This window comes from Pseudozyma flocculosa (assembly GCF_000417875.1).
Source record: "Pseudozyma flocculosa PF-1 unplaced genomic scaffold scaffold00016, whole genome shotgun sequence".
Classification (NCBI taxonomy): Eukaryota; Fungi; Basidiomycota; class Ustilaginomycetes; order Ustilaginales; family Ustilaginaceae; genus Pseudozyma; species Pseudozyma flocculosa.
The window spans coordinates 205176-233037 of NW_006920884.1; the positions used below are offsets into that span (position 1 = coordinate 205176).

Genomic DNA, 27862 nt, shown 5'->3' on the forward strand with positions numbered 1-27862 from the left:
ACAGCTCCTTCGCGACCGGCGCCCGTCTCAGCCAACATGGTCAGCATCGGACGTCGATCCGGCTCGACGGGCGCCGACCGAGGTGGACGTGCCGGTGGCATGTCTGCTCGAGGGGGCGGCGGCAGCGCCGGCGGTGGCGGACGTGCCGGTTTCAGCTCGCAGAACACGATCCCACTCAACGCGCCTAACGGACCGGCCAGCTCCAGGGCTGGTCGCGATGCATCCAAGCTTCCAGGTTCCAGGGGCAGCGGTGGCGGCGGCAGCCATGGCCCTGCAGCGTCCGGCAGCGGTGGCCGAGGCGCCGTCAACGGTTCCGACGCGAAGCGTACGGCACGCGGCGCAGCTCCGGCCTCGGAGTCGGGCCAGGGCAGCGGGTCCAAGAAGTCGGTCTTCTTCGACTTCCAGATCCGGTCCGTTGACATTGACGCCATCGACTGGTCCTGGAGCGCCACCGACGATGCCTCTGACGATGACAAAGATGACGGCGAAGACGACGCGGCGGACGCATCCCGCGACGTCGAGGACAACGGCGGTGAGGCCTCGTCCACCGTTGGCGAAGAGGCTGCAGGCGGCGGTGAGGCCAAGGATGCTGGCGGAGCGGGCGCATCGGGATCCTCGGGCACGAAGGACGACTCGTCGTCCACCGCCGCTGCCGCCGGTCGCGACGAGCCTCCGCGAGGTCCGCGCAATCGCTGGAAGAAGGGCTCGGGACGGGCCAAGGGCGCCAGGGCGAAGGCGGCAAACGCAGTCTCGCCCCGGGACTCTACCCGGCTCCGCATCACCTTTGGCACTCCCGCCAACCTGGGGCCCGAGGGCGCGCCCACTGGGCCCAAGGCCGACAAGAACGCCTCGAAGAAGCAGCAGAGGAAGGCGCAGCAGCGCAAGGAGGCCGGCGCCTCGTCGCAGGGCGACTCGCAAAAGGGCGACGCCGCAGCGGGTGCCGCCGGCGAAGAGGCCAAGGCGAAGCCCGAGGGCGGCGACGCGGCCGCAGGCTCGACGAGCGCCGAGACGGCCGCCGATGCGCCGACGTCGGCAGCAGCTACCGCGACCGAGCACGGCACCGATGCGCCAAAGGTCGAGGCAGGCGTCGAATCGGGGGAGCAGGGCGGCAGCGAGGCCGACGGCCCGAGCAGGGCCGGTGACTGGAGCGCGGCGAGCAAGAGCCCTCCGCAGCATTCGGCCAACCGCGTCACGATCACGTTTGCCGGCGCGAAGAAGAGGCTGCTGATCGATGCCGACGCCGTCAAGTCGCTCAGCGTTGACCGGGCCGCGGGTCGGATCGAGGTTGTGGTGCGCGTCGTTACCGCTCCTGTCCAGCCGTCCGCGGCAGCTGTTGCATCCAAGAGCGGAAAGAAGTGGTCGGAGTGGGTCGTTTGCAAGGGCGTCCTGGTGAGTCGATGGCGGCGCACTGACCCGGCAGGCAGCCGACCGAGGAGGACACCGACGACTGACGTCCACGAGCGGTGCCTCGCCTGCCGTTTTTCTGTGCGCACAGCTCGAGAGCCGCGGCCAAGATCAGTCGGGCTACCAGGCGGTCGCACGTCACCAGATCGAGGAGGCGTGGAAGCAGGGTTCGGCCCAGCCGCCGCGCGAGGGGACCGCCGATGATGCCACCCAGGAGGGAGAGGCACCTGTGTCTGACGATACGGCCGCCGAGGACAAGGAGGGCGAACCGAAGGATGCCGAGGGCGCGCAGAAGGCGGACGGGCAGAAGACTGACGCGCAGGAGAGCGAGGGTGCAGGCGTCGACCTCGGACCTCTCGCCGACATCCCGCCGTTCTACCGCCTGCTAGCATCGCACAATGGACCGGCCGAGGATCTGGGCCACGCCGCGTCGACGATCGACGAGATGACAATCGTCGCGCACCTCGACACGGCCTCGCCGCTGCTGGTCGAGCCCACCTGGGTCAAGACGGGCGACGCCGATAGCTGCATCACGCAGCTGGCGACCTACAGCCAGCGGCCGCAGGATCACGAGTGGCACGGCAGGATCCACGTCGTCGACCCGGACCCGCCGCCGACGCTCGACTCGGTGCTCGACGAGTGGTGTACCGAGTCTTTCCTCGGGTCCGCAAAGGAGAGGAAGAGCTTCCTGGCCGAGACCGTCTCCTCTGCCTACGACGCACGCCCTCAGAACGGCTCCGAGGCGGTGCAGCGCGACGAGGAACGCGAGGCGCTCAACCGCACGCGGATCAAGGCGCTGGTCGACATTATGGGCAGGATGATCCGGAGCGCCAACGGGCCGTCTGTGTCGCTGGACGCGCTGAGCGGGCCGCTGGCTGCGGCGGCCAGGGATTCGCAGAGCAGCAGCCACAGCGTCTCGAGCCTCTGCGTGCTTGCCCTGTCTGACATGGCGCTCCGATTCTCGCAGGCGGCGGGCGTGAGCAGCGAGGAGATCCGCCGCAGCGTGTGCGAGATGATGATGCAGTTCCCCAGGACGGCCCTGTTCAAGACGCTCGACAATGTGGTGAGTAGGCGCGCTGACGGCCTCTGTCCTTCGACAGTACGTGCGGTGCGGATCGCTGACGTTGTCGGTTTCTGCTCGTTCGGTCGATCTCTGCTCTGCAGTGGAAGGAGCGTATGGAAAAGATGCGCCAGAGTGCGGCGAGCGGCGCTGGGCAGAAGCGCAAGCGGGACAAGGACCGGGAGGGCGATGACGGTGACGAAGGCGGCGACAACGACAAGACCAGAACGGCGCAGTCCACCCCGGCTCCGGCTCCGACTTCCACGTCCACTTCGACCTGGACCGCTGAGGCTGCGGGCAACGCGGCGACATCAGCATCGGCGGCGGAACAGGAGGCAAAGGTCGAGGGCGATGCCGAGGTCAAGGTCGAAGCCGAGGTCAAGGAGGAGAAGGCGGCTATGGACGAGGCCGAGACCAAGGCCGAGACTGGCAACAAGCCTGCGGCCGAGGCCGAGGTCGAGGTCAAGGACGAGACGATGCAGGAAGACAAGGCGACGGTCAAGGGCGAACCAGAGCCGCAGGGCGAGGTCGGCACGATTGAAGCTGCCCAGGACGACGAGGAGGAGGGCCAGGACCAGAACAGCAAGCCGGTTGAGGAGGCCGCCGCTGTCGGCCTTGACGCGGCAGATGGAGAGGCGACCACCCTGGCAGCTGGCGAAGATGGTGACGCCGCCACCGCCGCCGAGGTCACGGAAGAGGTTGTCGGGGGCACCAGCGGCAGCGGCGGAGGCGACGTTTCAATGACGACCGACGAGGTTGTCGAATGACGGTGCGGTGCGCCCGCCGCCCGCTGCACGCCCGACCAAGAGCGGCCCTTCTACCATCCATAGAAGCATGCAGAGAAATGACCAGTGCACACGAAACTTGTTGCGCGGTGCCCGGTGGCGAGACAAGAGAGATGGATCGCGGGCTCGAGAGTGCACGACCGAGGAGCAGACGACGACAGCGGCAGCTGGGTCAGTCTGCCGCACGTGACGCGGACCCAGCTTGGCAGCCGATTTTCGCTGTGAAAGGGCGCAGCATGGCGGTCGTCGAAGGAGGCAGCAGCAAGACTCTGATGAGGGCGGCCAGGACCGGCAGCTGCTGGACATCCACTTGGCCCCGGGCTGGCACGGCACAGAATCTTAATGGCCTCGTCGTTGTCGGTGGGAGGGGAGGAAGAGGTGGGCCGGGGAGTGAGGCGTGGCGCGCGTCGAGGGCGAGGGCGAGGGCGAGGGCGGCAGGCCTCTGGCAGGGCTGGCCAAGCGAGGCCTCGAGGCGAGCGAGTGAGCCCCTGAAAGCTCGGGCTGCGCCCCAAAGGCGCAAAACGACCGAGAGGCAGACAGAGAGCAACACACGCCCACACGCCCACGCGCGCTGGAAAACATCATCGGCCTGCGTCTGCGTCTGCGTCTGTATGTGTCTGCGCCTGCGCCCGCGACCCTGACCCTGACCCTGACCCTAGGCGTGGACTGCCTGGCCCCTATCCGCGGTGCGCCCATAGGTCCATCGATCGGCCTTTGACAAAGGCAGGGCAACGGAAAATGACGGCGGACCGCACCACTCTCTGCCCATCCTCGAGCGCTCTCTCCCGACCCGATGCTGGGCCGATGGGGGCAGCGTGGAGACGGTAGCGCGGTGGTGGGGGCAGAGAACCAGCGGGGACGGCTTTGGTGCCAGAGTGCAGGCCAGAAAGGGAAGGAGAGAGGAGGCAGGACGAGGATAGGCTCGGCCTCTGTGGCCGGGATTCCAAGCAGCAGCTCGCGCAGCCGCCCGCTGGTGCAAAGTGCCACCTCGCACGCCCCCTCGTGTCGCCCTCCCCTCCGCCTCGCACCTCCCGCCGTCATCCTCCGACTTCTCTTGTACCACCTCCCCCTCGTTCCTCGGCGCATCCTACCCTGCGCGCCCGCAACTCGACGTCGATCAACGCGGGTATTACAGCAGTGGTCACCTTACGCCCTCACCCAAATAGACGCACCACCTCGACCGACAACTGACAAACACTGCAACGACTCCAACGACGGTGCGACCAGCTGCTCTACGCCATCACACACACAGCTTATCGCCATCATCGATAGCCCGCTGCTCCGTCCAACTCGCACCCTGTGCCACGCCCCCTGCGACGACCCCAGCCTACGCCCCTGTACCACCAGCCGGCCACGCCGACGCCGACGCCGCCACCGCCTTCCCATGATGGACCAGCAGGCCAAACCGCAGCTCCCCGCTGCCAGCGCCAATGCCCGCGCCAACCCCTTTGCCTACCAGTCAAAATACCTCGAGCGATCCTCGTCCCGCAGCAGCACCGCTTCCAACTTCTCGCTCGCCAACCCGCTCGACTCGACGGCCAAGCTGCCCGGTGCCACGGGCCTGCACCACTCGGGCTCCATCCGCAAGTTCCCCATGCCCCACCGCCACACTGCCTCTCTCGACCCCGCCAGGACCGCAGAGCTGCGCAACGGCGCACACGGCATCGCCGCCTCGGGTGCACACTTTGGATCCAACGGCAGCATCGCCAGCTCCTCGTCCAACGGCTCCTCCGCCTCGCCCTCACAGGTCAGCCCGGCCACCTTCAGCCGCGCATCGTTCGCCTCGGCCCCGCGCCCCGCCGCTGCCACCTCGAGCGCCAGCAGCCGGCCCTTTTCGATGCCACCTGCCCCCCACGATTCTTCTCGCTCCTCGACCCCGACCGGGAGGAGACCAGGCTCGCCCACAAAGACACCCTTCGACCGCGCCGGCTCCCCCACAAAGGACTATGGAAGCCCTCACACTTCGCCCAAAAAGGACGACTCGTCCTGGATCCAGTCCCCCGGCACGCCCACCACCGGCAGCTTCTGGAGCTCCTCGACGTCGACCTCGGCCGCCCACCACCATGGCCCGTCCCAGCTCCATCTCGGCGGCGTCAAGGACCTCAAGCGGTCCAGCGTCGGTGCCCTGCAGCTGATGCGCGACTTTACCGCCAAGACCGAGGGTGTGTCGCCCGTCGCCAACGCCGCGGGCCACACCCGGATGACCGTCGGCCGCGCAAAGGGACACCGCACGATGAGCATCGACGGGGCCATGGGGGGCTCGCCGCACCTGCCCCCTCTCGCCACAAACGGCGCTCGTTCCGGGCTAGAGTCGACCGACGAGGAGTGGAAGAAGCCCGCCCGCCCCGGGCGGATGGAAAGCGAGGACCAGGAGGGCGAGATTGTGCTGCCGGGCATCACCACCGGCGCCGAGGACGTGGCCGGCCTCTCGGGCAGGATCCGGCTGGCCAGGCAGGGCGGCGGAGGGACCATGGCGCTTGGTCGCTCGTCGGCCACATCGTCGCTCCCCTTTTCGACGGGCAGCAAGTGGATGGACACGCAGCGCCACCTGCTCCAGGCGTACGAGTACCTCTGCCACTGCGGCGAGGCAAAGGAGTGGATGGAGCACTGCGTCGAAGAGGAGCTGGGCCACGTCGTCGACATGGAAAACGAGATGCGTGACGGCATCTTCCTTGCAAAGCTCGCCAAGAAGTTTGAGCCGGACTGCGTGCCCCGCATCTTCATCCACCCCAAGCTCCAGTACCGCCACACCGACAACATCAACCACTTCTTCGCCTTCATTGCCAAGGTTGGACTGCCCCACTTTTTCCACTTTGAGCTGACGGACCTCTACGAGAAGAAAAACTTTCCAAAGGTCGTCTACTGCATCCACGCCCTCAGGTGAGTCGGCGGCGTGCCGCGCATGGTCGCATGGTATAGACGCTGACGACCGGTCGATGTTCCTGCTCACTTCTGCCCCACCCCTCGCCCTGCCATCCTGCAGCCACGTCCTCGCGCGGCAAGGGCGCTCGCTCAAGGTCGGCAACCTCATCGGCAAGCTCGAGTTCACCGACGACCAGCTGCAGCAGACGCAAAAGGGCCTCGATGCGGCCGGCGTCGCGATGCCCAGCTTCGGCGGCGTCGGCAAGGCGCTGGCAAAGGAGATGAACGTCGAGCCGGAACCGGAGCCGGAGACGGAGCAGGAGCGCGTCGACCGCGAGCTCGCCGAGAACGCCGACGCCGTGCTGGCGCTCCAGACCGCCTGCCGCTCCTTCCTCGCCCGGCTCGACTTTGCCGACCGCCTCCAGGTCGAGATCCAGAGGCGCCGCGACGAGGAGGAGCGACGGCTCGCCGCCGAGGCCGAAGCACGTCGCCTGGCCGAGGAGGAGGAGGAGCGGCGCCGGATCGCAGAGGCCAAGGCTGCCGAGGCGCGGCGGATCGCAGAGGCCGAAGAGGCTGAGAGGCGGCGGATCGCAGAGGCCGAGGAAGCCGAGAGGCGACGGCTCGCCGAAGAGGAGAGGATCAAGGCGGCGTGGGCGCCCGTTGTGCAGGCGCAGATCCGCGGCGTGCTGGTGCGGCGGGCCCACCATCGCAAGGAGGCGGCGCTGCGGACGAGCACGCGGACGTACGTCGGCATCCAGGCCATGGTGCGGGCCAGGCTCGCGCGACAGGCGCACGCCGAGAGGGTCAAGGAGATCCACGACGACCGCAACCACGCCGCCATCGAGCGCTTCCAGGCGCGGGCCCGGGGCGCGCTGCTGCGGAAGCGCTTCTACCAAAACATCAGCGCGCTCGACCAGCACGAGGCCGGCGTCACGGGCGTGCAGGCGCAGATCCGCGGCGCGCTGGCGAGGAGAGAGTACGAGGACCGGATCATGCGGCTGGCCGAGTCGACCGAGGACGTCATCAAGCTGCAGGCGGCGTGCCGGGCGGTGCTGGCCAAGCAGAAGCTGCTCGGGACGATCCGGGGCCTGCGGTCGTCGGAGGACGCCATCGCCCAGTTCCAGGCCCACGTGCGCGGGCTGCTGGCGCGGCGCAACCACCGGCAGATGCGTTCGGCGCTGCACAAGGTCGAGGTCAAGCAGGCCGTCGGCGGGCTGCAGTCCTTCGCGCGTGCGGCGCTGGCGCGGAGGAAGCACAAGGAGCAGAAGAAGCAGCTCGACTTTGTCACGCCCGACGTGGTGGGCATCCAGGCGGCGATCCGGGGCATGCTGGTGCGTCAGGAGTACGACTGGTGGCGGAGCCACCTGGTGCAGAGCGAGCCCGTGGCGGTCCACCTCCAGTCGCTGGTGCGCGGCCTGCTGAGCCGGCGCAAGTACTTTGCGCGCCTGCGGCACTACCACGAGCACCTCGACAAGGTGGTCAAGATCCAGAGCCTCTTCCGCGGCAAGCAGCAGGGCGAGCAGTACCGCAGCCTGACGATGGGCAAGAACGTGCCCGTCGGCACCATCAAAAACTTTGGCCACCTGCTCAACGACAGCGACCACGACTTCGAGGACGAGATCGAGGTCGAGCGGCTGCGCAAGCTCGTCGTCCGCAGCATCCGCGAGAACCAGACGCTCGAGCACGACGTGTCGGAGTTGGACACCAAGATCGCCCTGCTGGTCAAGAACAAGATCGGCATCGAGGAGCTCATCAAGGCCAAGAACGAGCGCGGACTGCTGGGCCAGCGCGACGCGGCGGCCGCCATCCAGAGGCGCAACTCGGTCCTCGTCGCTGCCGGCGACCCCTTTGCCGACCAGGCGCTCGACCGGGCCGCCCGGCGCAAGCTCGAGCTGTACCAGGAGCTCTTCTACACGCTGCAGACGCGGCCAGAGTACCTGGCGCGGCTGTTTGCGCGCGTCGGCAAGCTCGAGATGTCGGACAAGCACAAGCGGCAGGTGGAGAAGATCGTCCTGACCCTCTTTGGCTACGCGCAAAAGGCGCGCGAAGAGTACCTGCTGCTCAAGCTCTTCCAGCGCTGCGTCGCCGAGGAGCTGACGTTCGTCGGCACGACGCAGGAGTTCATCCGCGGCAACGCCCAGTTCATCAAGCTCGTCGTCCAGTACAACCGCGGCGCAAAGGAGCGCAAGTACCTGCGCGACCTGCTGGCGCCGCTGGTGCGCGGCATCATGGACGACGACGCCCTCGACCTCGAGACGGACCCGTGCGCCATCTACCGCGCCACGATCAACGAGGAGGAGATGCAGACGGGCCAGGCGAGCAAGCGGCCGCTCGACGTCACGTTTCACGAGGCGCTGGCCGACCCGGCGGCGCGCACCATCTTTATCCGCCACCTCCAGGCGCTGCGCGGCACCACTGAGGCGTTCCTCGGCGCCATTCTGGGCTCGGCGCGCAAGATGCCGTTTGGCATCCGCTACATTGCGCGCGAGGTGTTCCGGGCGCTGCAGACCAAGTTCCCCAACGAGTCCGAGGACGCGCTGATCAAGGTCGTCGGCCACCTGGTCTACTACCGCTACCTCAACCCGGCCATTGTGGCGCCCGAGGGCTTCGACGTCATCGAGACGCTCGTCGGCCCCGTGCAGCGCAAGAACCTGGCCGAGGTGTCCAAGATGCTGACCCAGATCGCGGCGGGCAAGCTCTTCTCCGAGGACAACCCGTATCTGCAGCCGCTCAACGAGTACGTGTCGCAGGCGACCGAGCGCTTCTCCAAGTGGCTGTTTGCCGTCATCGACTGCAACGACGCCGAGCTGCAGTTTAGCGCCGACGAGTTCCTCGACCACACCAACCAGCAGAAGCCCGTCATCTACATTTCGCCCAACGAGATTTACTCGATGCACCTGCTGCTGCGCGACCAGGTCGACCACCTGGCGCCGCTGGCCGAGGATCCGCTGCGCGTCATCCTGTCGGAGCTGGGCAACCCTCCCGTGTCCAACACCCAGGAGCTCAACACGGCGCGCGACAGCGAGATCACCTTCGAGCTCGTCAGCCGCATGGCCAACCTCAAGGACCCTGAGGCCGAGAGCAAGGCGCTGTTTGTCGAGACCAAGCGGCTGGTGCTGGCGCTGCTCAAGGTGCAGTCGGGCAAGACGCTGGTCGACGTGTTTGTGGCGCCCGTCACCGACGTCGAGGAGCTGCAGTGGGAGGAGATTGTCTCGCTCGAGGTGGCCGCCGACCGGCAGCGGCAGCGGGGCCAGCGTCCGCCGCCGCTCCACGACACGGCGGGCGCGGCGGCGCGGCTCGAGGACGTGCGCAAGCTGTCGTTTGCCGAGCTCAAGGCGCGCACGCTGGAAAACATGCTGACGCTGGAAAAGATGGGCAAGGTGTCGCGCGCCAACGGCTACCAGGACATGCTCAACGCCATCGCCATCGACATCCGCAACAAGCACCGCAAGCGGATCCAGCGGCACAATGAGAAGCTGGCCATGAACGTGACGCTCAAGAACCTGGGCGAGAAAAAGAGCTACCTCGAGGAGCAAATCAACAGCTACCACAGCTACATTGACGCGAGCATGCAGACGATGCAGAAGAAGGGCAAGCGGCGGTTCGTGCTTCCCTTTACGCAGCAGTACTTCCACCTGCGCAACCTCAAGGCGACGGGGCGGGTGCCCAAGTTTGGCTCGTACAAGTACACGGCGCAGAAGCTGTTTGAAAAGGGCGTGCTGCTCAGCATCGACGGCTTCTCGACCAAGCAGTACGATCAGATCAACCTCACCATCTCGAGCGACGAACCCGGGCTCTTCACCATCGAGGCCAGCGTGCTCGGCGTCAGCGGCGGCAGCTGCGACCTGCGCATCGAGGACCTCCTCGAGGCCCAGTTCAACCACCAGCAGACCCTCGTCCTCATGGACGGAATGGCAAAGGTCAACTTGAACCTGATCATCCACCTTATCAACAAGAAGTTTTACGCCTGAGGGGGGGCCCCCTCCTTTCCCCGCCTTCTCCACCCTCTCCGCCCCTTGGCCATGCGCTGCGGACCTCGCTCGTCGAGGGCTCTCTGCCTCGTCTCTGCTCCTCGTCCCCGTCTTTATGTACATAGCCACCTCTCTCCCTCTCCCCCCGCTTCCGCCCGCGTCCCTCTCTCCCCTGTAATATCCTTCACGACGTCCATCATGTACGAATCATCACGCTGCTTGCTCATGTCGCGCAATCGAGGACGTGTTCGGAACGAAACGCGGCGCGGATCGGTTCCTGCCTCTGCGTGTTCGTGCATGGGCTCGGTGCGCCGCCTCGCTCCTCGACGGGCAGGCAGACGGATGATAGGAAGTCGGCTCGAGAGCGCAACTCAGCCTGGCTCTCGGGTCACCCTCCCACGGCGCCTGCTGCGGATGTGATCTCGGCGGCGCCCGCTCGAGGCTCTGGGCGCAACCGTTCCTCCAGATCTGACGGTCCTTGCAGCCGCCTCACTCGGGTGGTGGGCTCGACAGCCCTGAGGCTGCGGCGGTGAAGTCGTAGGAAGGATGTGGCGGGGCGTTGGCATCATGATTCTTCTTCGACGGTCAAAGCGCCCCGGCCGTCCCGGCCTCCGCTCGAATGGCCGGTGAGTGTGCCGCATCTCTCGATGATTCCTCTGACTGTCAAACGTCGAGCGCTTTGGCGGCCCCGCCCCCCGAGATAGGTGGGAAGGGTCGTCAGGAGCCCGAGCGACCGACGCCGCACCGTCTCGTCTGTGCAAGCGCGCTCGGCACGACGATGTCGCACACACACGCACGCGCACGCACCTCGGCAGCTCCGCGTTCCATTCCAGTGAGGGTGTGGTAGGCATCATGGTCCCGCTGGTGGAGAAACGTGGTTGAGCCTACGCCGTGCTTGTGGTCTGATGAGCGCGAGCGCGGATCAAGGGCACGAGGGCAAGGGAAATGCCAAAGTCTCGCGCGCGCGCGCGCGCGCGTCCGGTAGTTGGAAGAGCGCGTGCGGGCTACGATGCAAAGGCAGGCAGGCGTCTCCGTGGGAGCACCGCTGTGACGAGATCTGCGCATTCCAAACCAGACACGACGTCCGAGAAGACAACGCAGTGCCACGCAGCAGGTTCGCGCAGCCAGTCACGAGTAAAGTCCAGGATCGATCCGACCGATACGATGGTATTAGATTGCGTTTCGTAAGAGCTATGACGGGGGACGAGGAGAAAGGATGAAAAGAGAGTGAAGGACAGAGAGACGATGGATGGGAGTTGCAAGAGGTCCGGAGTGCACAGGAGAGAGTCGGGTGCAGAGCGACATTGCGGGGGGGAGGGACGACGTGAGACGCGTCTTGGTTTTTTTCCTCTATGGGTCGCGGAACATTGCAGGGAAGAGGGGGCTATGTACAGAGGAGGCTCGGGGACTGACTATGGAGCAAGGGGAACGTGTCCACGAGTGCTTCAAGCACCTCGCTCAGCGATTGGCAAAGCGAAGGAACTTGGAAGCCATAACCGTGAACGCGGCATTGAAAATCACAAAGGCGATGAACACGCCGATGTCTCGCCCCTTGTCGGAGGCGAAAATGTTGACGCCGTTTGCGAAATCCTGGCCGTACGAGTACTGGCAGTACCTGCAGTCGGCGGTGGCGTTGGGATCTTGGAGGTAGCCGCCGTAGGCGTCGAGGAACTGGCCTGCCCACTGGACGCACGACTGGCCAGAGGGGGGCTGGAAGGTGGCGAACTCGTTGGGTGCGCACTGGATGCGGAGGTCCTGGAGCTCGTTTCCGACGAGGCCGCCGACGAGGTAGGTGAGCGGGTTGACCCAGTACATCCAGCTCTTCCAGAAGTGGGGCATGTTGGGGTAGGGGATGGTGACGCCGCAGAAGAGGGTGGTGATGATGATGAAGAAGGGGTTGGCCAGCGACGCGATGTAGATCGACGGCGACACGGCGGCGATGGCCTGGCCCAGGGTGACGGCGAAGAGCTCGGTGCAGAGGAGCATGGCGAAGAAGTAGCCGGCGCGGTCGGAGCCCGTCTGGAAGCCGGCCGGGTAGTAGAAGAGGACAAAGTAGACGACGACGCAGGCGATGCCAAAGGGGATCTCGGAGATGAGCTGGGTGATGGCGAAGACGGTGCCGCTGTACATCTTGCTCGAGTCCTCGCGGATGTAGACGGAGCGGGCCATGATGTAGAAGGGCTCGATCTGGGCGAGGATGATGGCGGGCAGGACGCAGGCCATAAAGATGCCGAACACGCGGTACTGGAGCGAGGCGACCGTGTTGCTGAGGTTGAGGAAGCAGAGGCCCGTGATGAGGGCGATGGCGGCGTGCTGGAAGAGGCGGGTGAACTGGTAGTCGGGCTGCCTCCAGGTGCTGATCAGGGTGCGCTCGAGGACGACGCGCAGCTGCGTCATGTACGACGTGGCGTACTCGGACGCCTTGCCGCCCTGGACGTCGCCGGCGTTGCCGGAGCGCGCGCACTCGTCCTTGATGCGCGCAATCTCGGCCAGGTTCTCCTGGAAGAGGTCGCTGTCGAGGTAGATGTCGGCCCAGTCGCGCGGGCCGACGCGCTTCGTCGAGCCGGCTCCGATGGCGTCGAGCATGTACTCGGCCATGTTGACCGAGGGCGGACAGTGGGCGCCGTTGTCGGCAAAGTACTTGACAATGTGCTCGGCGTTCTGGCCGACGGGGCCAAAGTAGACGGTGCGTCCGCCGCGCTCGAGGAGCAGCAGGCGGTCAAAGTTCTCGAAGAGGAGCGCGTTGGGCTGGTGGATGGTGCAGAGGATGGCCTGGCCCGAGGCGGCGAGCTTCTTGAGGAAGCGGACGACGTTGTACGCCGTCTGTCCGTCGAGGCCCGACGTGGGCTCGTCGAGGAAGAGGAGCAGGTCCGGGCGCGCCGCCAGCTCGACGCCGATCGTGACGCGCTTGCGGTCTCCGACGCCGAGGCCAAATTCCGGGTAACCGATCATGGCGTCGGCGATGGGGGCCATCTCGAGGAGCTCGATGATGTCCTCGACGTAGGCGTCCTTGTCGGCCTTGGGCACCGAAGCCGGCTGGCGCAGGTAGGCGCTGAAGCGGAGCGCCTCGCGGACGGTGGCGGTGGCCTCGTGGATGTCCTGCTGCTCAGCGTAGCCGCAGCCGCGCTGGAACTCGACGCCGATGGGCTGCGCGTTGATGAGGCGGTCGCCGGTGATGACGCCGATGCTCTTGCGGTCGGCCAGCACGTCGAGGAGCGTCGTCTTGCCGGCGCCCGAGGCGCCCATGAGGGCCGTCAGGGTGCCCGGCTTGCAGTAGCCGTAGACGTCGTCGAGGAGCTTGCGCTTGCCGCCCTTGACGGGCACCGTGTAGGCGATCTTTTCCCAGGTGAAGGGCTTGGACTCGACGTCGATCTGCTTGCTGGCGTCCTTCTCCTTCATCGTCGAGCGCTCCTTGAGGCGGTCGTTGAGCCTCTGCTCCTCCTTGTTGGGCTTCTTGACGATGGTGAGGGCGCTGGCGAAGCGGCCGTGCTGGAAGAGCTCGATGGCGACGAGGGTGAGGGCGACGAGGCCGACAAAGAAGATGACGACGACGCCAAAGTAGAGCCAGAGCTTGTCGGTCGTGTAGCCGAAGCTGGCCTGGAGGTAGGCCGATCCGGGGACAAACTGCTGTCCGGGCGACGAGCCGAGGAGCGTGCAGACCTGGTTGGGGCCGACGTCGTTGGGGTAGACGTTCTGGCCCGGCGGGTTGCGCGGCGTGATGTAGGGGCCGACGCACGCCAGGCTGAGGTCCTTGAACTCGTTGATCATGACGGCGCTGAAGCCAAAGTAGAGCGGGTTGATGTAGGTGATCCAGAAGAGCCAGCGGTACATGCCGTCGCGCGGGATGACGTATCCGGCAAAGACGACGAGGGCCGAGATGATGATGGCCGCCAGCCGCGCCGCCACGTTGTAGTCGCGGCAGACGGTGCCAAAGATGCGGAAGAGGGCGCTCATGGCGAGGTAGGTGACGTAGACGATGATGAAGAAGGTGAAAAAGGCGCCCGCGGTGCGGCGGAGGCCGGCCATAAAGTAGATGATGATGCTGAAGATGAGGACGCGCAGGAACGAGAGCGGGATGTCGGAGAGCATCTGGGCCAGCGAGAGGGCGGCGGGGCGGTAGAAGGCGTAGTTCATCTGCTTGTACAGGATCGGGCGGCCGCCCATCTGCATCGGCAGCTCGTTGAAGGCCGTCAGCGCGTTGAAGAGGAGGCCGATGAAGAGGACACCGCCGCGGGTGAAGCCGCCGGCGGCGGTCTGGGGCAGGTTGAGGAAGACGGAGCCGGCGATGATGGCGATGGCGATGGCGGTGGCAAACGACATAAAGATGTCAAACTTGTTGCCGAGCACCATCTGGATCTGGCGGAGGGTGAGCGACTGGACCTGGCGGAAGAAGGAGACCGTGTAGATGCTCTTCTTGGAGACGCCCTTGTGCTTGTCGTCGCGGACGGCCTGGCGGAACTCTTCGGCGGCGCGGTTGTCGGCGGCCGTCTCGGCGTCAAAGGCCTGCTTCTCGGCGAGGATGTCGCGGTAGATGGACGACTCCTTGTAGACCTTTTCGAGCGCCTCGGACGTCGAGGGGACGTTGGAGGCGTCGCGGCCCTCGGCGAAGCGGTCGAGGTTGGGGTCGGTGCAGCCCGAGAGGAAGTCGGCCGTCGTCTGGCGCGGGTAGTTTTTGAAGCCGAGGTCGAGGAAGTACTGGCGCGCCTTTTCCGGCGGGCCGTAGTAGACGCAGCGGCCCTCATCGATGAGGAGGACGCGGTCAAACTGCTCGTAGATGCCCTCGCCCGCCTGGTAGAGCGAGATGAACGAAGTCAGCTGGAAGATGTCGGTCATGATGCGCATGCTCTTGGCGTAGTCGAGCGCCGTCGAGGCGTCGAGGCCGCGCGTCGAGTTGTCCCAGCTGAGCACGGCGGCGCGCGAGCACATGCCCTCGGCAATCGAGACGCGCTTGCGCTCGCCGCCCGAGACACCGCGCACCGTGGCGCTGCCGACGAGGGTGTCGGCCGTGTGCGGGATGCCGAGCATCTTGAGCATCATGTTGAGCACGTCCTTGTTGAGCTGGCTCTTGGTCTGGCCGGGCACCATCTGGCCGGGCGTCTTGAGCGACAGAGCAAAGTCGAGCGTCTGCTTGACGGTGAGCGTGGCAAAGTGCACGTCGTCCTCCTCGTTGTAGACGGCCTCGCCCTGGTAGCGCTTGCGGAACTCGGCGGCGTCGATGCCGGCGTAGCGCACCTCTCCGTTGACGCCCAGGAAGCCGGCGCGCTGGTTGGCCACCGTCTTGAGGAACGTCGAGCATCCCGAACCGGGGCGGCCCAGGACGAGCGTCATCTGGCCGGGCCGGGCGCAGCCGGTGAAGCCCTGGAGGAGCTTGCGCATCTCGGGCTTCTTGATCTTCATGTAGATCTTGAACAGCGGGCCGATGAACGTCTCGATGATGGCGTCCGGGAAGGTGCGGATGTGGAGCGACATGCTGTTGTTGCCCAGCACCTCGAGGTCCTGCCAGGAGACGCCAATGTGCTTAGCCTTGATGCCCGCCTGGCTGTTTTCCGACTGGACAGAGCGTAGGTACTGGACCAGGTCGAACTCGTCTTCATCGTCGAGCTCGCCGGACTCGAGGTCCTTTTCGCCATCGCCCTTGTCGCTGCGGGGAGATAGGGAGAGGGAGAGGGTAAAAGGGGGTTGCCGAGCACACATCGCTCGTCAGCCGACTGCCTGACCAGCTTGCCGTCGGATCATTACCGACTGCCACTCACCTGCGGACGCGGCTGTGACGGCTGAGGGTCTGCTGAAGGTTGGAGAACTGCCTCTCTGCCTGCTGCACGTCGACCTGACCTTCCTTGTCTGCGGTAGTCGTCTCCTGCATCTGCACCGACGAGTGATCCTGGTCGCTGCGGATGCCGCTGTTGGTCGTCGAGAGGGCGTCGGGGGTGCTGAGGCCGCTCGCCGGGGCGTTGGTGTCGAGCTGGCTCATGGTGTGCGGTTGGCGGGGTGCGATATGAACCGAAAAGGGATGGATATGAAGGCCGGTCGTGCCGGATCGTCGATGCCAGGGGGGGCTGCTGACCTGATGACACAGTAGTAGCCTCGCTCCTTTGGCGGCCGGTGGGCGACGGGAGCTCTGCCTCTGTCCGCGTCAGCCGGGGCGCGGATGCCACGGGCGGACGTGGGGATGGGGGCGTTTAAAGCGTGCGCTGTTGGGCAGCGAGGACGAGATGAGGTGGGGGCGACGGTGAGGTCGACTGTGCGATCCAGAGGATCGACGGCTGGGCTGGGTCGTGCTCAGGAAGTGGGCGAGATTGGTGGGGACGCTTGGAGAAAGAAGCTTCAGCAAGATGAAGCCATCGACGACCAGGGCTCCTATATAGGATTCAGGCGGAAGGTCGACAGACAGCGGGCAAAGGTACGGGTGGTCCGCGGCGTGCGTCGACACGGTGCTGCGGGCTGAGCTCGCCGGTGGTTTGGCTTTGTCAAGTCGGTCAGAGGCCCACGGCGGCAAGGCAACCAAGGGACAAAAAAAGTTCAAGCGGCGGCGGCAGCGGCAGCAGCAGCAGCAGCATGAGCTCGCCCCTGGCCGTGTCCGCTGGAACGTTTGTCCGCTGGCAATCCCGGGCCGAGAAGCGTCGGTTAGAGAGAATGTCGAGGCGGGGCTGGGTGGTGCTTCGAGAGAGCGAGGACAGGACGCACGCGGGTCGGCCGCCGAAGCCATGGCCAGGCCAGGCCAGGCAGGCCGTCGTGCCGTTGCGGGCCACAAAGGCCGCGGACCAGGCACTCGATCCGACCCGAACACCGACCGGCGCTTTGGTCCTGCCTGATCTTGTGCCGTCTGGCAGGGCTGCCTGGCCTGCTTGCTTGCTTGTGTACCGGTATGTCTTCCTCCAAGGCCACCGCCGCCGCCGCCGCAATGTTTTTCTTGCACGCGTTTGGCTGCCGTCGTGGTACCGTACGACGACGTGGGACAAGACACGTCAGGTCAGCCCGGCCCGTTCTCGGGACGCACCTCCGCCGCCCGCATCTGGACAGATGGACCGACCGACCGACCGACGAGGTAGGGTCAAGTCGCGCGCGCACAAGATCGACGCAGCCCGGCCTGCGTCTGCTCGGGCTGCAGCGGCAAAATTGGATGGCCCATCGTCTGGCCCGCTCTGATTCTGACCTCGTACGATTCATCCAAGGTGGCATCACCCACCCATTCGTCGTCGACCGCGTCCACGCCGTACGGTCAACTACACGACGGGATGATATGATGGCCCGTTCCGCCCTTCCTTGGCCACGTCCGCACAGACTCTTGATTTCGATTCGATGAGGACCCAGTGTCAGGTGGGCCTTCCCTGGCTTCTCTCGGCAGCGACGACGACGACGACGACGACGACGACGACAATTCAGCGCCCGCATCGTCCGATGTCGTACTACCCGTAGCTGTACCTGACGCTCACTCTGTCTCCCGCATCGCCAGCTCGTCAGGCAACGGCCACGCCGGCGAATACCGTAGCGCCCACGGAACGGAGGCGGTCCCTACTCACGCAGGGGTACCGCAGGAAGCCATCCTGGGACGGTGCTTCTTGGCTGCGGGCGTTGAAAAATGCCAGCCTGCCTGCGTGCCTGCCTTGGTTGTGTGTCCCTTCGTCGAAAACTGCTGCTGGCTGTATGTGAGTTGCAGATCGTTTGCCACCTGCCTGCAGCGAGGCAGCTTCGCGGGCCGGAAACCAGATCCGGCCTCCGTGGAGCAAAAGCTGGCCTGGCGGCCTTCGTCGTCGCGTCGGCACCGGACGTATGGCAGGCCAGGCCTGCCTCCACCTCTTCTCTCTGCCCATGCAGCCCAAGGGCAAAGGCACAACAGAGAGCCGTCGGAAGCTTTCGTGGCCCTTCGATGGTGGCCGGTCCATGTCTGCCATGCATACGCTCGACGACTCTTGCTCAGTAGTGACCGAGGGGGAATGGGGCGCCGGCTATCGAGTTCCGCTGCAGCGCCTGATCAGCGACACTTCTAATCTCCGCGCCCCTATCATACGCCACCATCATCGCAACCGTCTGGCTTCCGACCCTCGAGTCGAGCTAGGATACCGGCAGCAACTTGCTACCCTTCTTCCGATGGAAGAGAAAGCGGGAAAAAGCAGGGCCTTGACCTTTCCATTGTCATGCAGCCGTCTCTTGGCCTAGGCCGCCAAGCTCGACATCGTATCATACCTTGCAGAGTACCGTCTCGGACACAAGTTGGTAAAGGCATACAACCATGAGCAATCGAGGCGTACCGTGGCCATGAGGTCTGGCCTTTGACAGACGACCACAGAGCTGACCTAAGATGGCCAACGCGGACCATATGCGCAACCCCCCCGCCTCGTGGTCGGAATCTCGACGCCGAAGGGAGACCCCGAGGCCTCTTGCTGCCAAGAAGCGAGGCCTGGCCAGGGGCAGCGCAACCGTCCTCGGAGCCAAAGTTGTCGCGCGGGTCGGGCAGATCGAAGCACAAGCACAAGCAAGACCTGGCTGCATCGGAAGCCGGCGCCGGACACGTCGGAGCTCGGTTTCCGTCTCCGCTTTTCGACTTCTCGGATGGGCGCGCCCCCCCGACCTCCTGGCCTCGCCTCGATGACGTGAGCAAGGGAATGCCAAAATCATCTGGGCCTTGGCGCACGGGGGTGTCAGGATTTGCCAACGTAGCGGGCGGCCTCCTGATGCCACCTTCAGCCACGAACTGAGCCTTGGCTCGTCAGGCCATCGCACGTACGCCCCCCGTTGGACTGGGCTGGCACAGCCTTTTTTCTTGGCTTGGTGGCAACCGAACGGTCAGTCGGGAGCGCCCAACGAATGAGCTCATACAATCAATCAGAACCAGACGACGTCCCGCCGTCGTGCGGTGCTGGATTCGCTTCTTACGCTGTCGGCAACCGAAATCGAGATTCCGATGGCATCCGATGCAGCCTGGCCTCGTGGTGATCCCGACCGCACTGCATCTCGTAGGCCATTTCTCCGCACTTTGTTCGGTACGACGTCGCAGCGCCTCGCCTGCCATTCACCGCTGTCTGCGCAGCCGCGAGCGCTGCGGCGACTTCGGAACACCCTACCACTTGGCCGCCTCGTGCGACGCGCCGCGTCCCCGTTCGCCGAGGTACTGGAGGATCCACCTGAGCCTCGAGTCCTTCTTGAACCCCGTCCAGCCCTCGCGGTTGTCGTACGTCGCCGAGTCCGCGGCATGGTCGTCGTCGTGGCCGCGCCGCTCAAAGTCGCCGTCGCGCAAGACGCCATCGTCATGCTGTTGCCGCTGCCGCTGCCGCTGCTCGACCTCCTCGGCCGTCGCTTGGTCGCGCGGCGCGGGCCCAAACTTGTCCTCGACCTTTTGCCACATGGCGAGGCTCCACGCCGCGTCGTCGCCGCTCACCCTGCGTATCGCGGTGAGCAGGAAGAAGAGTTCGTGGGTCGTGGGCGCACGGCGCGCCTTGACCCAGTCCTGGCCGCGGACAGCTCGACCGGCCGCCTCGACCTGGCCCGACGACGAGAGCGGCGCCTGCGTCAGGCTCGTCGGCAGCATGGCGCTCTCGCCCGACCCGAGGATCGACTCGGCCGTCGAGCGCAGGGCGGCAGCTTCCGTCGAGTCGCCCAGCGTGCCATCGGGCAGCGTCGACGCTTCGAGTAGCTCGCTGGCCCGGCTGCCACGTTCAGCGCCCTGGCGCTCAATCTTGACCGGGCGCACCGAAAACGAGAAGCCGGGTTCCTGACTTCGTTGCGGCAAGGGCTTGATACGAAGGAAGGCCTCAAAGATCTCGCCAAACGTCTTGACGTTCCATCCGGACTGGAGAGACGACGCATCGTCCTCGTACGGCTCCCACTCGCTCCTGAGCGGGTCCTGCTCGTCGAGGTAGACGAGGCGCATCGGCCGGCCGTGCTTGGCATAGCCGCGGAAGAACGAGCTGAAGATGTCTGGGGTGGCGCGGTGGTACCGGTCCGGCCCAGGCGCGTCGTGAATGCGCACCCTGCCGTCGGCGTCTCGCCGCACCTCGACTTCAGGCGTCGAGATCATGTCCCGGAAGGTGGACAGCGCGGCGCCAAAATCGCCGGCGAACGTCTGCAGCTTGATCAGGATGGCGTACGTGATGCTGCTCGGGACAATGTGCTCGGGCAGCCGCTCCAGCGAGAGGATCCGGGCGAGGGCGTCGATGGGCTCGTCGGGCGCCGTCGACCACCTCGCAGCAGGCTTGGGGGCGGAGCCGTCGCGGTACGAGACTTGCAGCGGCGGTAGATCGGTGTCCTCGCCCTTGCCTTCGGCGCGAGAGGAGGTGGCAGCCGCCGTCCCGACCTCTTCCGAATGGCCCGCCTGCAATCGGCTGCGGCGTCGTTCAAACTCGAGCAGATTGCCGCGCATGGCATGGTAGACCCGTCCGGCCGCCTTGGCCCTGTCCCCCCTCTGGGCCGGGCCCCTCGCGCTGATGGCCCAGCGCCAGACGACGGCATTGACGTCGGCCACCTCGAGGAGATCGTCGTCCAGCATCGACTGGACCGTCTCGGCAACGGCGTCCCACCGTCCGAGCCGGCTGTGCATGTTGAGGATGATGTTGTATGTGACGCGATCCGGGCTGAGCCTCGAGACGTGCCGCATCCGGTCGAGCAGCGCGTGAAAGATCTTGACCGCCGTCTCGACCGTGTAGTCGCCTCGGTCGGCATCGACACCGAGGCGCTGCATGTTGGACGCCAGCTGGCTCGCCGAGCCGTCCTGTTCGGCGGCGGCTCCCTCGAGCGACGTCGCGCGATCGTCTTCGTCGGCGCGGTCGTAGCCCTGGTCGGCCTCGCCCTGGTTCTTGGCGCGATGGCGATGCACGCTCCGGCTGACGATGTCGAGGATCGTGTTGTACGTCGTGCGGTCCGGCGAGGGCTGCCGCTGCATCGTCCGCTGCCGCTCCAGGAACGATCGCAGGCGAGGCCCGATGACGGCCTGTCGCAGGCGGTCTGTGCCCGCATCGCGCCTCTGACGGAGATCCTGCGCGGAGCCGTGCTGGGTGGGTGCCATCGAGGTGTTGGCCACGTCGGCGCCCGCATCGAGCAGCAGCGTGAGGGCTTCGTCGACCTCTTCGGGCCCGGCGGCCCGCACGCAGCGGCCGGTATACGAGATCATGGCGTTCATGGTGCTGGCATCGAGCAGGCGATCCCACTCCTGGGCCTCGGTGGCGCAGCGGACCAGCTCGTCGCGGCGGCCCTCTTGCTCAGCCCGCTGCGAGAGGAGCAGCGCCAGGCGCCGACGCCGCCGGATCTCTTCGACCACGGTGACGAGCCTCAGCAGGCCCTCTTGCAGCCTCGGCGTGTCGCTGACCAGGCGCCGCAGCACCATCTGCGTCTCGGCCACCGTGAGCGAGGAGCGTATCGAGCCCGCCTCGAGGCCACCGCGGCCGTGGTCTGGGACGCTGCGATCCTTGGGGACCCGGATGTAGGCCTGGAAGACGGCGCCGGCGTCGCCGTACTCGAGCGCCGTGTGGAGCTGCGTTATGGCGCGCGAGCGCGAGGCGACGGCATCGGCGGCATCGCGGCGGTCGTACGAAGTCGAAGTTCCCTGGTTGAAGCCGTCCAGGCTCGAGTGCTGGAGCAGCGGCTTGACCGGGTCCAGGCGGAACAGGGCCCTGTTCGGCGTGCGCTGCGGGCGTCGACGTGGCTGCTGCTGCTCCCGTCGCGGCTGTTGCTGCTTCTGATGCTGTGGACCGGCTGATGAGCCGGGAGCGTATCGGTCGGCATGGCGCTTCCGTCTATCGTTGTCGCGGTTGCTGGCGCTGGCGCTGGCGCTGGCGTCATGGTGAGCCGATCTTTGCTGTGTGGCCAGCGGTCGAGACAGGGAAGTGGAGAGCCATGGCGCCAAGGCAAGCGCAAGGCTATCCAGTCCCGCGGCCGATGTCGCCTGAGTGGAGGATGCGGTGGCGGCCCTCTTGCCGGTTGTCAGCAGCATCTCCTGCAGAGAGGTGTCGATGGTGATGGCGGTCCAAGAAGCAGAAGGTAGCCAACGTGGTGGCAGAAAGGCGCGCGCGACTTTTCTTCCGATTTTCGCCCGCGGAAAGTCAAGCAGGGTGGACCCTGTCCCTCAAGGGCATGCAGCTGCAGCACCTTTGGGGTGCAACGTTGGCCAGCCTGCGACGGTGGTCTCCGAGGATGGCCCATTCCCGTCGCAAGGTGATGGTTGCAAAACAGCCATAGACTCAACCCAAAGCGACAAAAGAGGCTAGTCGTGTTGGTTGGGAGAGAGAGCGAAAAAAAGAAATGCCTCCTAGCCGGTTTGAACGACTGACCTCATCATGACGCATACCGGACAGCCGAAGCCGGTGTGGAATACGAGTGACGCGCTCTACCACTGAGCTAAGGAGGCCGCTGTGTTCGAGGAATCGAAAAGACCCAATATAAAGAATTTGCTAGCATTGCCTCTCGCGCCGAACTGCAGCGGATCCGGGGGTTGGGCGGCGGAAAGAGGGAAAATTCTCGCTTGCCTCACCCACGCGCAGCTGGGAGTCGGGAAGGACGGGCGGCGGCGGCGGCTGGGGGCTGCGCGAAGGATGACGGGTCGACTCAACCTCGTTGCTTGCGAGCTTGTTGGCCGCCGTCGATCATCATCACCTTCCGACCACCCCGACTTCCTACCCAGCCGCTGCTTCCCAAGCACTGCCTCCTCTGCACCCTTCCTCTCCACACGTTTTCCAACGCCGTCAAGCTGTCCAGGATGATCGCTGGAACCGCCGCTCGATCGCTGCGCACGGTCGCCTCGCGCTCCGCCAGCGCAACAGCATCCTCGTCTGCCGCCTCTTCGTCTTCCCTCGTCTGCCGATGCACCGCCGTCGCCGCTCCCGCTCGCAGCGTCTCGACGACGGCAAGACGCTCCATCTCGACCACCGTCGTCCGATCACAAGATGCCGCGCCCGTCGACCCCAAGATTGGTGGTATCGTCGACCAGATCGAGAAGCTGACGCTCCTCGAGGCTGCGGATCTCGTCTCTCAGCTCAAGGTGCGTCGGGCACCCTTGCGCCCCCCCCTCGACCCGCCGCCGCCACTCCATGATCCCATACTGACGAATCGACCCCCCTTGGCCCTCTCCCTGCCCTCGCTGGCCATGACCCCACGACGACCGCACCAGACCCGTCTCAACATTACCGAGATCGCCATGCCCGCCGCTTCGGCCGGGTCGGCTGGTGCCGCCGCCGCCGCGCCTGCCGCCGATGCCGCCGAGGCCGAGGAGGCCAAGCCCAAGGAAAAGACCGTCTTCAACCTCAAGCTCACCGGCCTCAAGGACGCCAGCGCCAAGGCCAAGGTCATCCGCGAGGTCAAGGCCATCAACACGACCATGTGAGTCGCCGCCCTTTCCCCCCGCCCGCCTCCCGCCCGCCGCCGCCACCACCCCTCACCGCCTGCTAGCAGCGCATTACTCGATTCGATGCTGACGTTCCTCGCCACGACCTGCTCCTACCCTGCTCCTGCTACCGACTATCCCCACCCCTGCCCGCAGGAACCTGGTCGAGGCCAAGAAGTTTGTCGAGTCGGCCCCGCAGGTGCTCAAGGAGGGCCTGACAAAGGAGGAGGCCGAGAAGCTGCAGAAGGCCATCGAGACCGCCGGCGGCACCGTCGAGCTCGAGTAGACGGACGGCGCACGCTGCCCTTCTCCTCCTGCCACCGCCGCATCAAGGACGCCTCAGCGATGACCTAGACCATTCGCCGCGTCCGACGGCGAAGACGGAGACAGACCCAGAGACAGAAATGCATGCCCTCAAACGGGCTGTACAGTATACGTTGCACTCGCCGCCACCGCCGAACCGTCTACATGCCCAGCCCAGCGACAGACAGTACAGAGGACAAAGCAAGAGGCGAGAGCAGGGCCCCTGACGCTCGCTGCTCGAACCCATCGTGAGGCCGCGTCTCGAGCAGCCGCAGCGACTAGGCCCAGGCATCGACACCGGAGCCGCCGACGTCCTCGTTGCGCGCGCCCTTGTTGCGCACCTCCTCCTTGCGGTGATCGCCATAGTAGGACCTCGCGACCATGTCGCGGACGTACTCGCCGATGGCCAGCGACGAAGTCAGGCCGGGACTCTCGATGCCGAGCAGGCTGATCATGGCGCCGCCGCTGCCCTCGCTCGGCGCCTGGACGTGGTGTCGCCCAACGGGTGGCGGCGTCGTCGCCGTGGTCGTCGTGGGAGATGCGGGGCCGGTGCCGGGGGCGTGCTGCCAGAGGTGCTGCGAGCCAAGGTCGCCCGAACGGTGCCAGAGAAAGGTAAAGTCCATAAAGCCGCCCTGGCCCGGTCCGATGAGCTTGGGGCGGATACCGGCGTAGTCGGGCGCCAGCCCATCGCGCGAAATGTGCGGCAGGTACTCGGTGATCTGCGAGTACATGGTGGGCAGGCGCGACTCGGAGACCGTTAGCGACTTGCGCCAAAAGTCGATGTGGTCCTCGTCGACGGCGTCCAGCGACGAAGACGAGGAATAGGAGGACGAGGAAGGTGCCGGGGGAGAGAGCCACTCGGTGTCCGGGCCGAAGCGCACGTTGCCGTCGAGGTCGAGGGTGAGGTGGGTGCCGAGCGAGGTGTGGGCGTGGGTGCCCTTGCGCGTGTCGGGCACCGGGTAGATGAGGTGCTCGACGTTGCGCGTGCCCGGTCCCTTGTACGAGGCGTAGTTGCCCTTGGCGTACCACATGGGGATGAGGGGCTCCTGCGACCCCATGGAGCCGAGGAGCGAGTTGAGCACCATGGGGCCGTTGAGGCCCGACGAGTTGACGACGACCTTTGCCAGCAGCGCGTCCGAGTCGGAAGAGGTGCCGGCGTCCGAGGTGACGGTCTGCACCACCCAGCCCTGCCGCGAGCCGTCGGTGCCCCGCTTGGCTCCCAGAGACGACGACGACGACGAAGGCGACGACGAGGCCCGGCTTGGATCGACACGGACGACGCGGGTGTCGTAGACGATTTCGGCGTTTTCAGCGTCGAGGAGCTCACGCTCGAGGCTGGCCATGAGCTCGTGGCTGCTGACGATGCCGGTGCGCTCGCTGAGGAGGGCGCAGCCGATGCTGTCTGCGAGGTCGGGTTCGAGCTGTCTGGCCTCGTCGCCGCTGAGGAGGCGTGTTGGCGGGCTGAGGGGGCCGAGGCTGTCGCAGTGCTGTTTGAGCTTGGCGAGGTAGGGCTGTGCGTAGTCGCCGCCGACGACGAGCTTCTTGGTCTGCTTGTAGGGTATCCCGAGGCGCTGGCATCGCTGGTAGATGAGTTCGCGTCCCTCGAGGCAGAGGCGGGTCTTGAGCGAGTGGCTGGGGTAGTAGAGGCCGGCGTGGATGACTTCGCTGTTGCGCGAGCTGGTCTCTTCGCCAAAGTGCCGGTGGCGCTCGACGAGGTAGGTGGACTTGTTGGGCCACCGCTTTGCGAGGGCCGCGGCGATCGAGAGGCCGACGACGCCTCCGCCGACGACGAGGTGGTCGACGGTGAGCTCTGGCTCCTTATAGGCGTAGCGCGAGCGCGAAGGCAGGGTGGCGACAAGGGGCCGGATAGCTGTCGATGCGTCGGTGGCATAGGCGCGTGGGCGAGGCGAGGGCGGCGATGATGATTTGATGGCGCCGTGTTGTCTCAGCGTCGAGGGCCCGGGCAGGGCGCTGGCCAGGCGAGGGCGGGGAGGCATGGTTGTAGGGCCGTGGCGAGGTGCCCGGTTGGAGGATCGGTGGGGACGAAGAGGGAGGCCGCCTGGGGCTATAGAGTTGCAGACGCAGCGAGCTCTCTTGATGGCTGCCTCGGAGTAGAGAGGGCCCTTTATCCGTGTTGATGGTGGCGTGTGTGCCAGAGAGAGTCTGTGCAGTGTTGCGAGGTGGCCGCCGTCGATGTCGTCGAGGTGGCCAGGGCCCGTCGGAAAGCTCCGAGGCCGGCCCTCGGCGAGTAGAGCGGCCTAACCTTCGACCTCGAGAGCGCGAGGGTGGGCCATGGCAGTCTCTCGCACGACAAAGTAGGTCGGCCCCCCTCGCCGATGCTGATTTTCTTCTGCAGCCTGGCCTGGCCGGCTCACGCCTCTGATCTCTGTCTCGCTCCATCGAAGCCTCACCTTGCTTGCTCTTCTCTGCCGCCATCGTCGTCGTCGCCGCCATTCTCGACCTACAAGCAGCCCCGCACACCTGCACTCCAACCCCCTTCGCATCTCGTTGATCTCAGTCGGCCTTCCTCCTCTCTCCCTCCCACGATGCACAGCCTCACCGCTCAGCGCGGTCTGCTGGGCGCCGTCCGCACCCAGGCACGCACCCTCACCACCTCGTCTTCCACCTTGGCACCGGCACCTGGCGCACCCACCAAATCCGCCACTCCTCCGCCTCCGTCACAGCCCAAGCCCAGCGCCGCCGCAGCCGCAGCCGCCGCCGCCGCCACCACCACCACCACCACCACCACCACCACCACCACCGCAGCACCACCACGCCGCCACCACAAAGCGCTCAGGCAGCAGGCCCGCAAAAAGGACGGCGTCCTCCGCCGCGCAATCGAGCTCTACCACCTCACGCCAAAGTTCCTCCCCACCCCGGACCCTCTGCGCCCGCTCTCGTCGTCCTCGAATCTGTCCTCGGCGGCGGGCGAGTCGGCGGCGCCACCCTCGCAGAAGGAGTACGACGCGACGCTCGACGCCATCCTCTTTGAGACGGTGCTCGACACGGCCGCCGTGCGGCGCACCTCGTTCAACATCTCGCCCCGCGGCCTGGGAGACTACCACCGCGACCTCTCGAGCCAGGCCGCGCGGGTGCCCTCGTTTGGGAGCAGCAACGACCCGGCGGCCCAGAGCCAGCGCGACACCGAGGAGCTGGCCGACCAGCTCACCCAGGACACGTTCCTCACCAAGCGCGAGCGCGACGAGGCCGCCGCCCGCCAGGCCGCCCGCAGAGAGCGCGGCAACGTCCGCAACCCCGCGCCCCAGGGCAACCCGGCCGCCACCCTCGAGGACTTCACCGACGAGGACCTCGAAATCTACCGCAGGAGGCACGACCTCGACAGCGCCACGGCCAGCTCCAGGTACTCGGGCGCGCAGCGCATCGTCGACCTCGTCCGCAACGTGCCCGGCTCCAACGAGTGGTACAAGAACCAGGCCCTCGACACCCGCTCCGCCAGGCTGCGCGACGCCATCTTTGGCACCGTCAATGGCGAGCTTCCCGGCCTAGAGGTTGTCAGGGAGAGGGCGCAGCGGCTGCACCAACAGCAGCAGCAGCCCCAGCAGCAGGCGCAGCAGTCTTCAAAGCAGCAGCAGCAGGCAAAGCAACCGAAGCAGCAGCAGCAGCAGCAGCAGCAGCAGCAGCAGCAGCAGGCGAAACAGTCCAAGCAGCAGCAGCAGCAGCAGCCTGCAGCGAAGCAGAAGCAGCAGCAGAAGCCGGCTCCGACCAACGTCAAGGCGAGCGCATAAGGCTCAAGGCGGGCGGACCGCGGCAGGGACAGAGGAGGGCCTACGGTCAATGGCGCTGCAGGAAGCGGGCCACCGACTCCGATCGGCTAGTGATGTCCCGGCCGGATCCGTCGGCATCCCCGGATACTACTCGGAGACGGGCCGCGACCGCCTCGTCTGGCTGGTACTGAATGCGATTCACAGCGATTCACCCTACCGACAACACTCGCCCGATTGGCGTGGGGCGATCTCAGCTCGGAGGGGGACTCTCAAAGGGGCAAGATGGAGGTTTACGATGGGACCGAGAGGGGTGTGATACAGGTACAACAGAGAGAGGGAGAGAGAGGGGCATTTGCGTGCGTGCATGCGCGCAGGCGCGGCACCGATTGCCCTGCTTGCCTTGTCGGCATGAGACCCTGGAAGCTCCCTGACACGCGGCAAGG

The 27862-nt window shown here is 66.0% G+C and overlaps 7 protein-coding genes across 7 annotated transcripts in view; 4 read left to right on the forward strand and 3 right to left on the reverse strand.

Moving 5' to 3' along the window:
- The window catches only part of PFL1_04754 (uncharacterized protein), a gene marked incomplete at both ends in the record, with an annotated part of 4802 nt that extends 1571 nt beyond the window's left edge, over positions 1 to 3231 (forward strand). The window contains 3 exons of the mRNA XM_007882282.1: positions 32 to 1389; positions 1496 to 2467; positions 2569 to 3231. Coding sequence (XP_007880473.1) covers positions 32 to 1389; positions 1496 to 2467; positions 2569 to 3231 — 2993 coding nt within the window. The remainder of the gene's footprint in view (positions 1 to 31; positions 1390 to 1495; positions 2468 to 2568) is intronic.
- A 1405-nt stretch (positions 3232 to 4636) lies between these two features.
- On the forward strand, positions 4637 to 10082 carry PFL1_04755 (uncharacterized protein; the record flags this gene model as incomplete). The annotated part of the gene is made up of 2 exons (XM_007882283.1): positions 4637 to 6129; positions 6233 to 10082. The coding sequence occupies 2 exons, from the start codon at positions 4637 to 4639 to the stop codon at positions 10080 to 10082; spliced, it is 5343 nt and encodes a 1780-aa protein (XP_007880474.1).
- Positions 10083 to 11540: 1458 nt separating this feature from the next.
- Positions 11541 to 16053, reverse strand: PFL1_04756 (uncharacterized protein; the record flags this gene model as incomplete). Its single annotated transcript, XM_007882284.1, has 2 exons — positions 11541 to 15723; positions 15836 to 16053. 2 exons carry the CDS (start codon positions 16051 to 16053, stop codon positions 11541 to 11543), a joined length of 4401 nt encoding a protein of 1466 aa, XP_007880475.1.
- Positions 16054 to 19140: 3087 nt separating this feature from the next.
- PFL1_04757 (uncharacterized protein) lies at positions 19141 to 22005 on the reverse strand (the record flags this gene model as incomplete). Its single annotated transcript, XM_007882285.1, has 1 exon — positions 19141 to 22005. The coding sequence occupies one exon, from the start codon at positions 22003 to 22005 to the stop codon at positions 19141 to 19143; it is 2865 nt and encodes a 954-aa protein (XP_007880476.1).
- Positions 22006 to 22767: 762 nt separating this feature from the next.
- Positions 22768 to 23677, forward strand: PFL1_04758 (uncharacterized protein; the record flags this gene model as incomplete). The annotated part of the gene is made up of 3 exons (XM_007882286.1): positions 22768 to 23049; positions 23179 to 23387; positions 23548 to 23677. The coding sequence occupies 3 exons, from the start codon at positions 22768 to 22770 to the stop codon at positions 23675 to 23677; spliced, it is 621 nt and encodes a 206-aa protein (XP_007880477.1).
- A 295-nt stretch (positions 23678 to 23972) lies between these two features.
- PFL1_04759 (uncharacterized protein) lies at positions 23973 to 25691 on the reverse strand (the record flags this gene model as incomplete). The annotated part of the gene is made up of 1 exon (XM_007882287.1): positions 23973 to 25691. One exon carries the CDS (start codon positions 25689 to 25691, stop codon positions 23973 to 23975), a length of 1719 nt encoding a protein of 572 aa, XP_007880478.1.
- A 549-nt stretch (positions 25692 to 26240) lies between these two features.
- On the forward strand, positions 26241 to 27440 carry PFL1_04760 (uncharacterized protein; the record flags this gene model as incomplete). The annotated part of the gene is made up of 2 exons (XM_007882288.1): positions 26241 to 26279; positions 26379 to 27440. The coding sequence occupies 2 exons, from the start codon at positions 26241 to 26243 to the stop codon at positions 27438 to 27440; spliced, it is 1101 nt and encodes a 366-aa protein (XP_007880479.1).
- Positions 27441 to 27862: the final 422 nt, after the last annotated feature.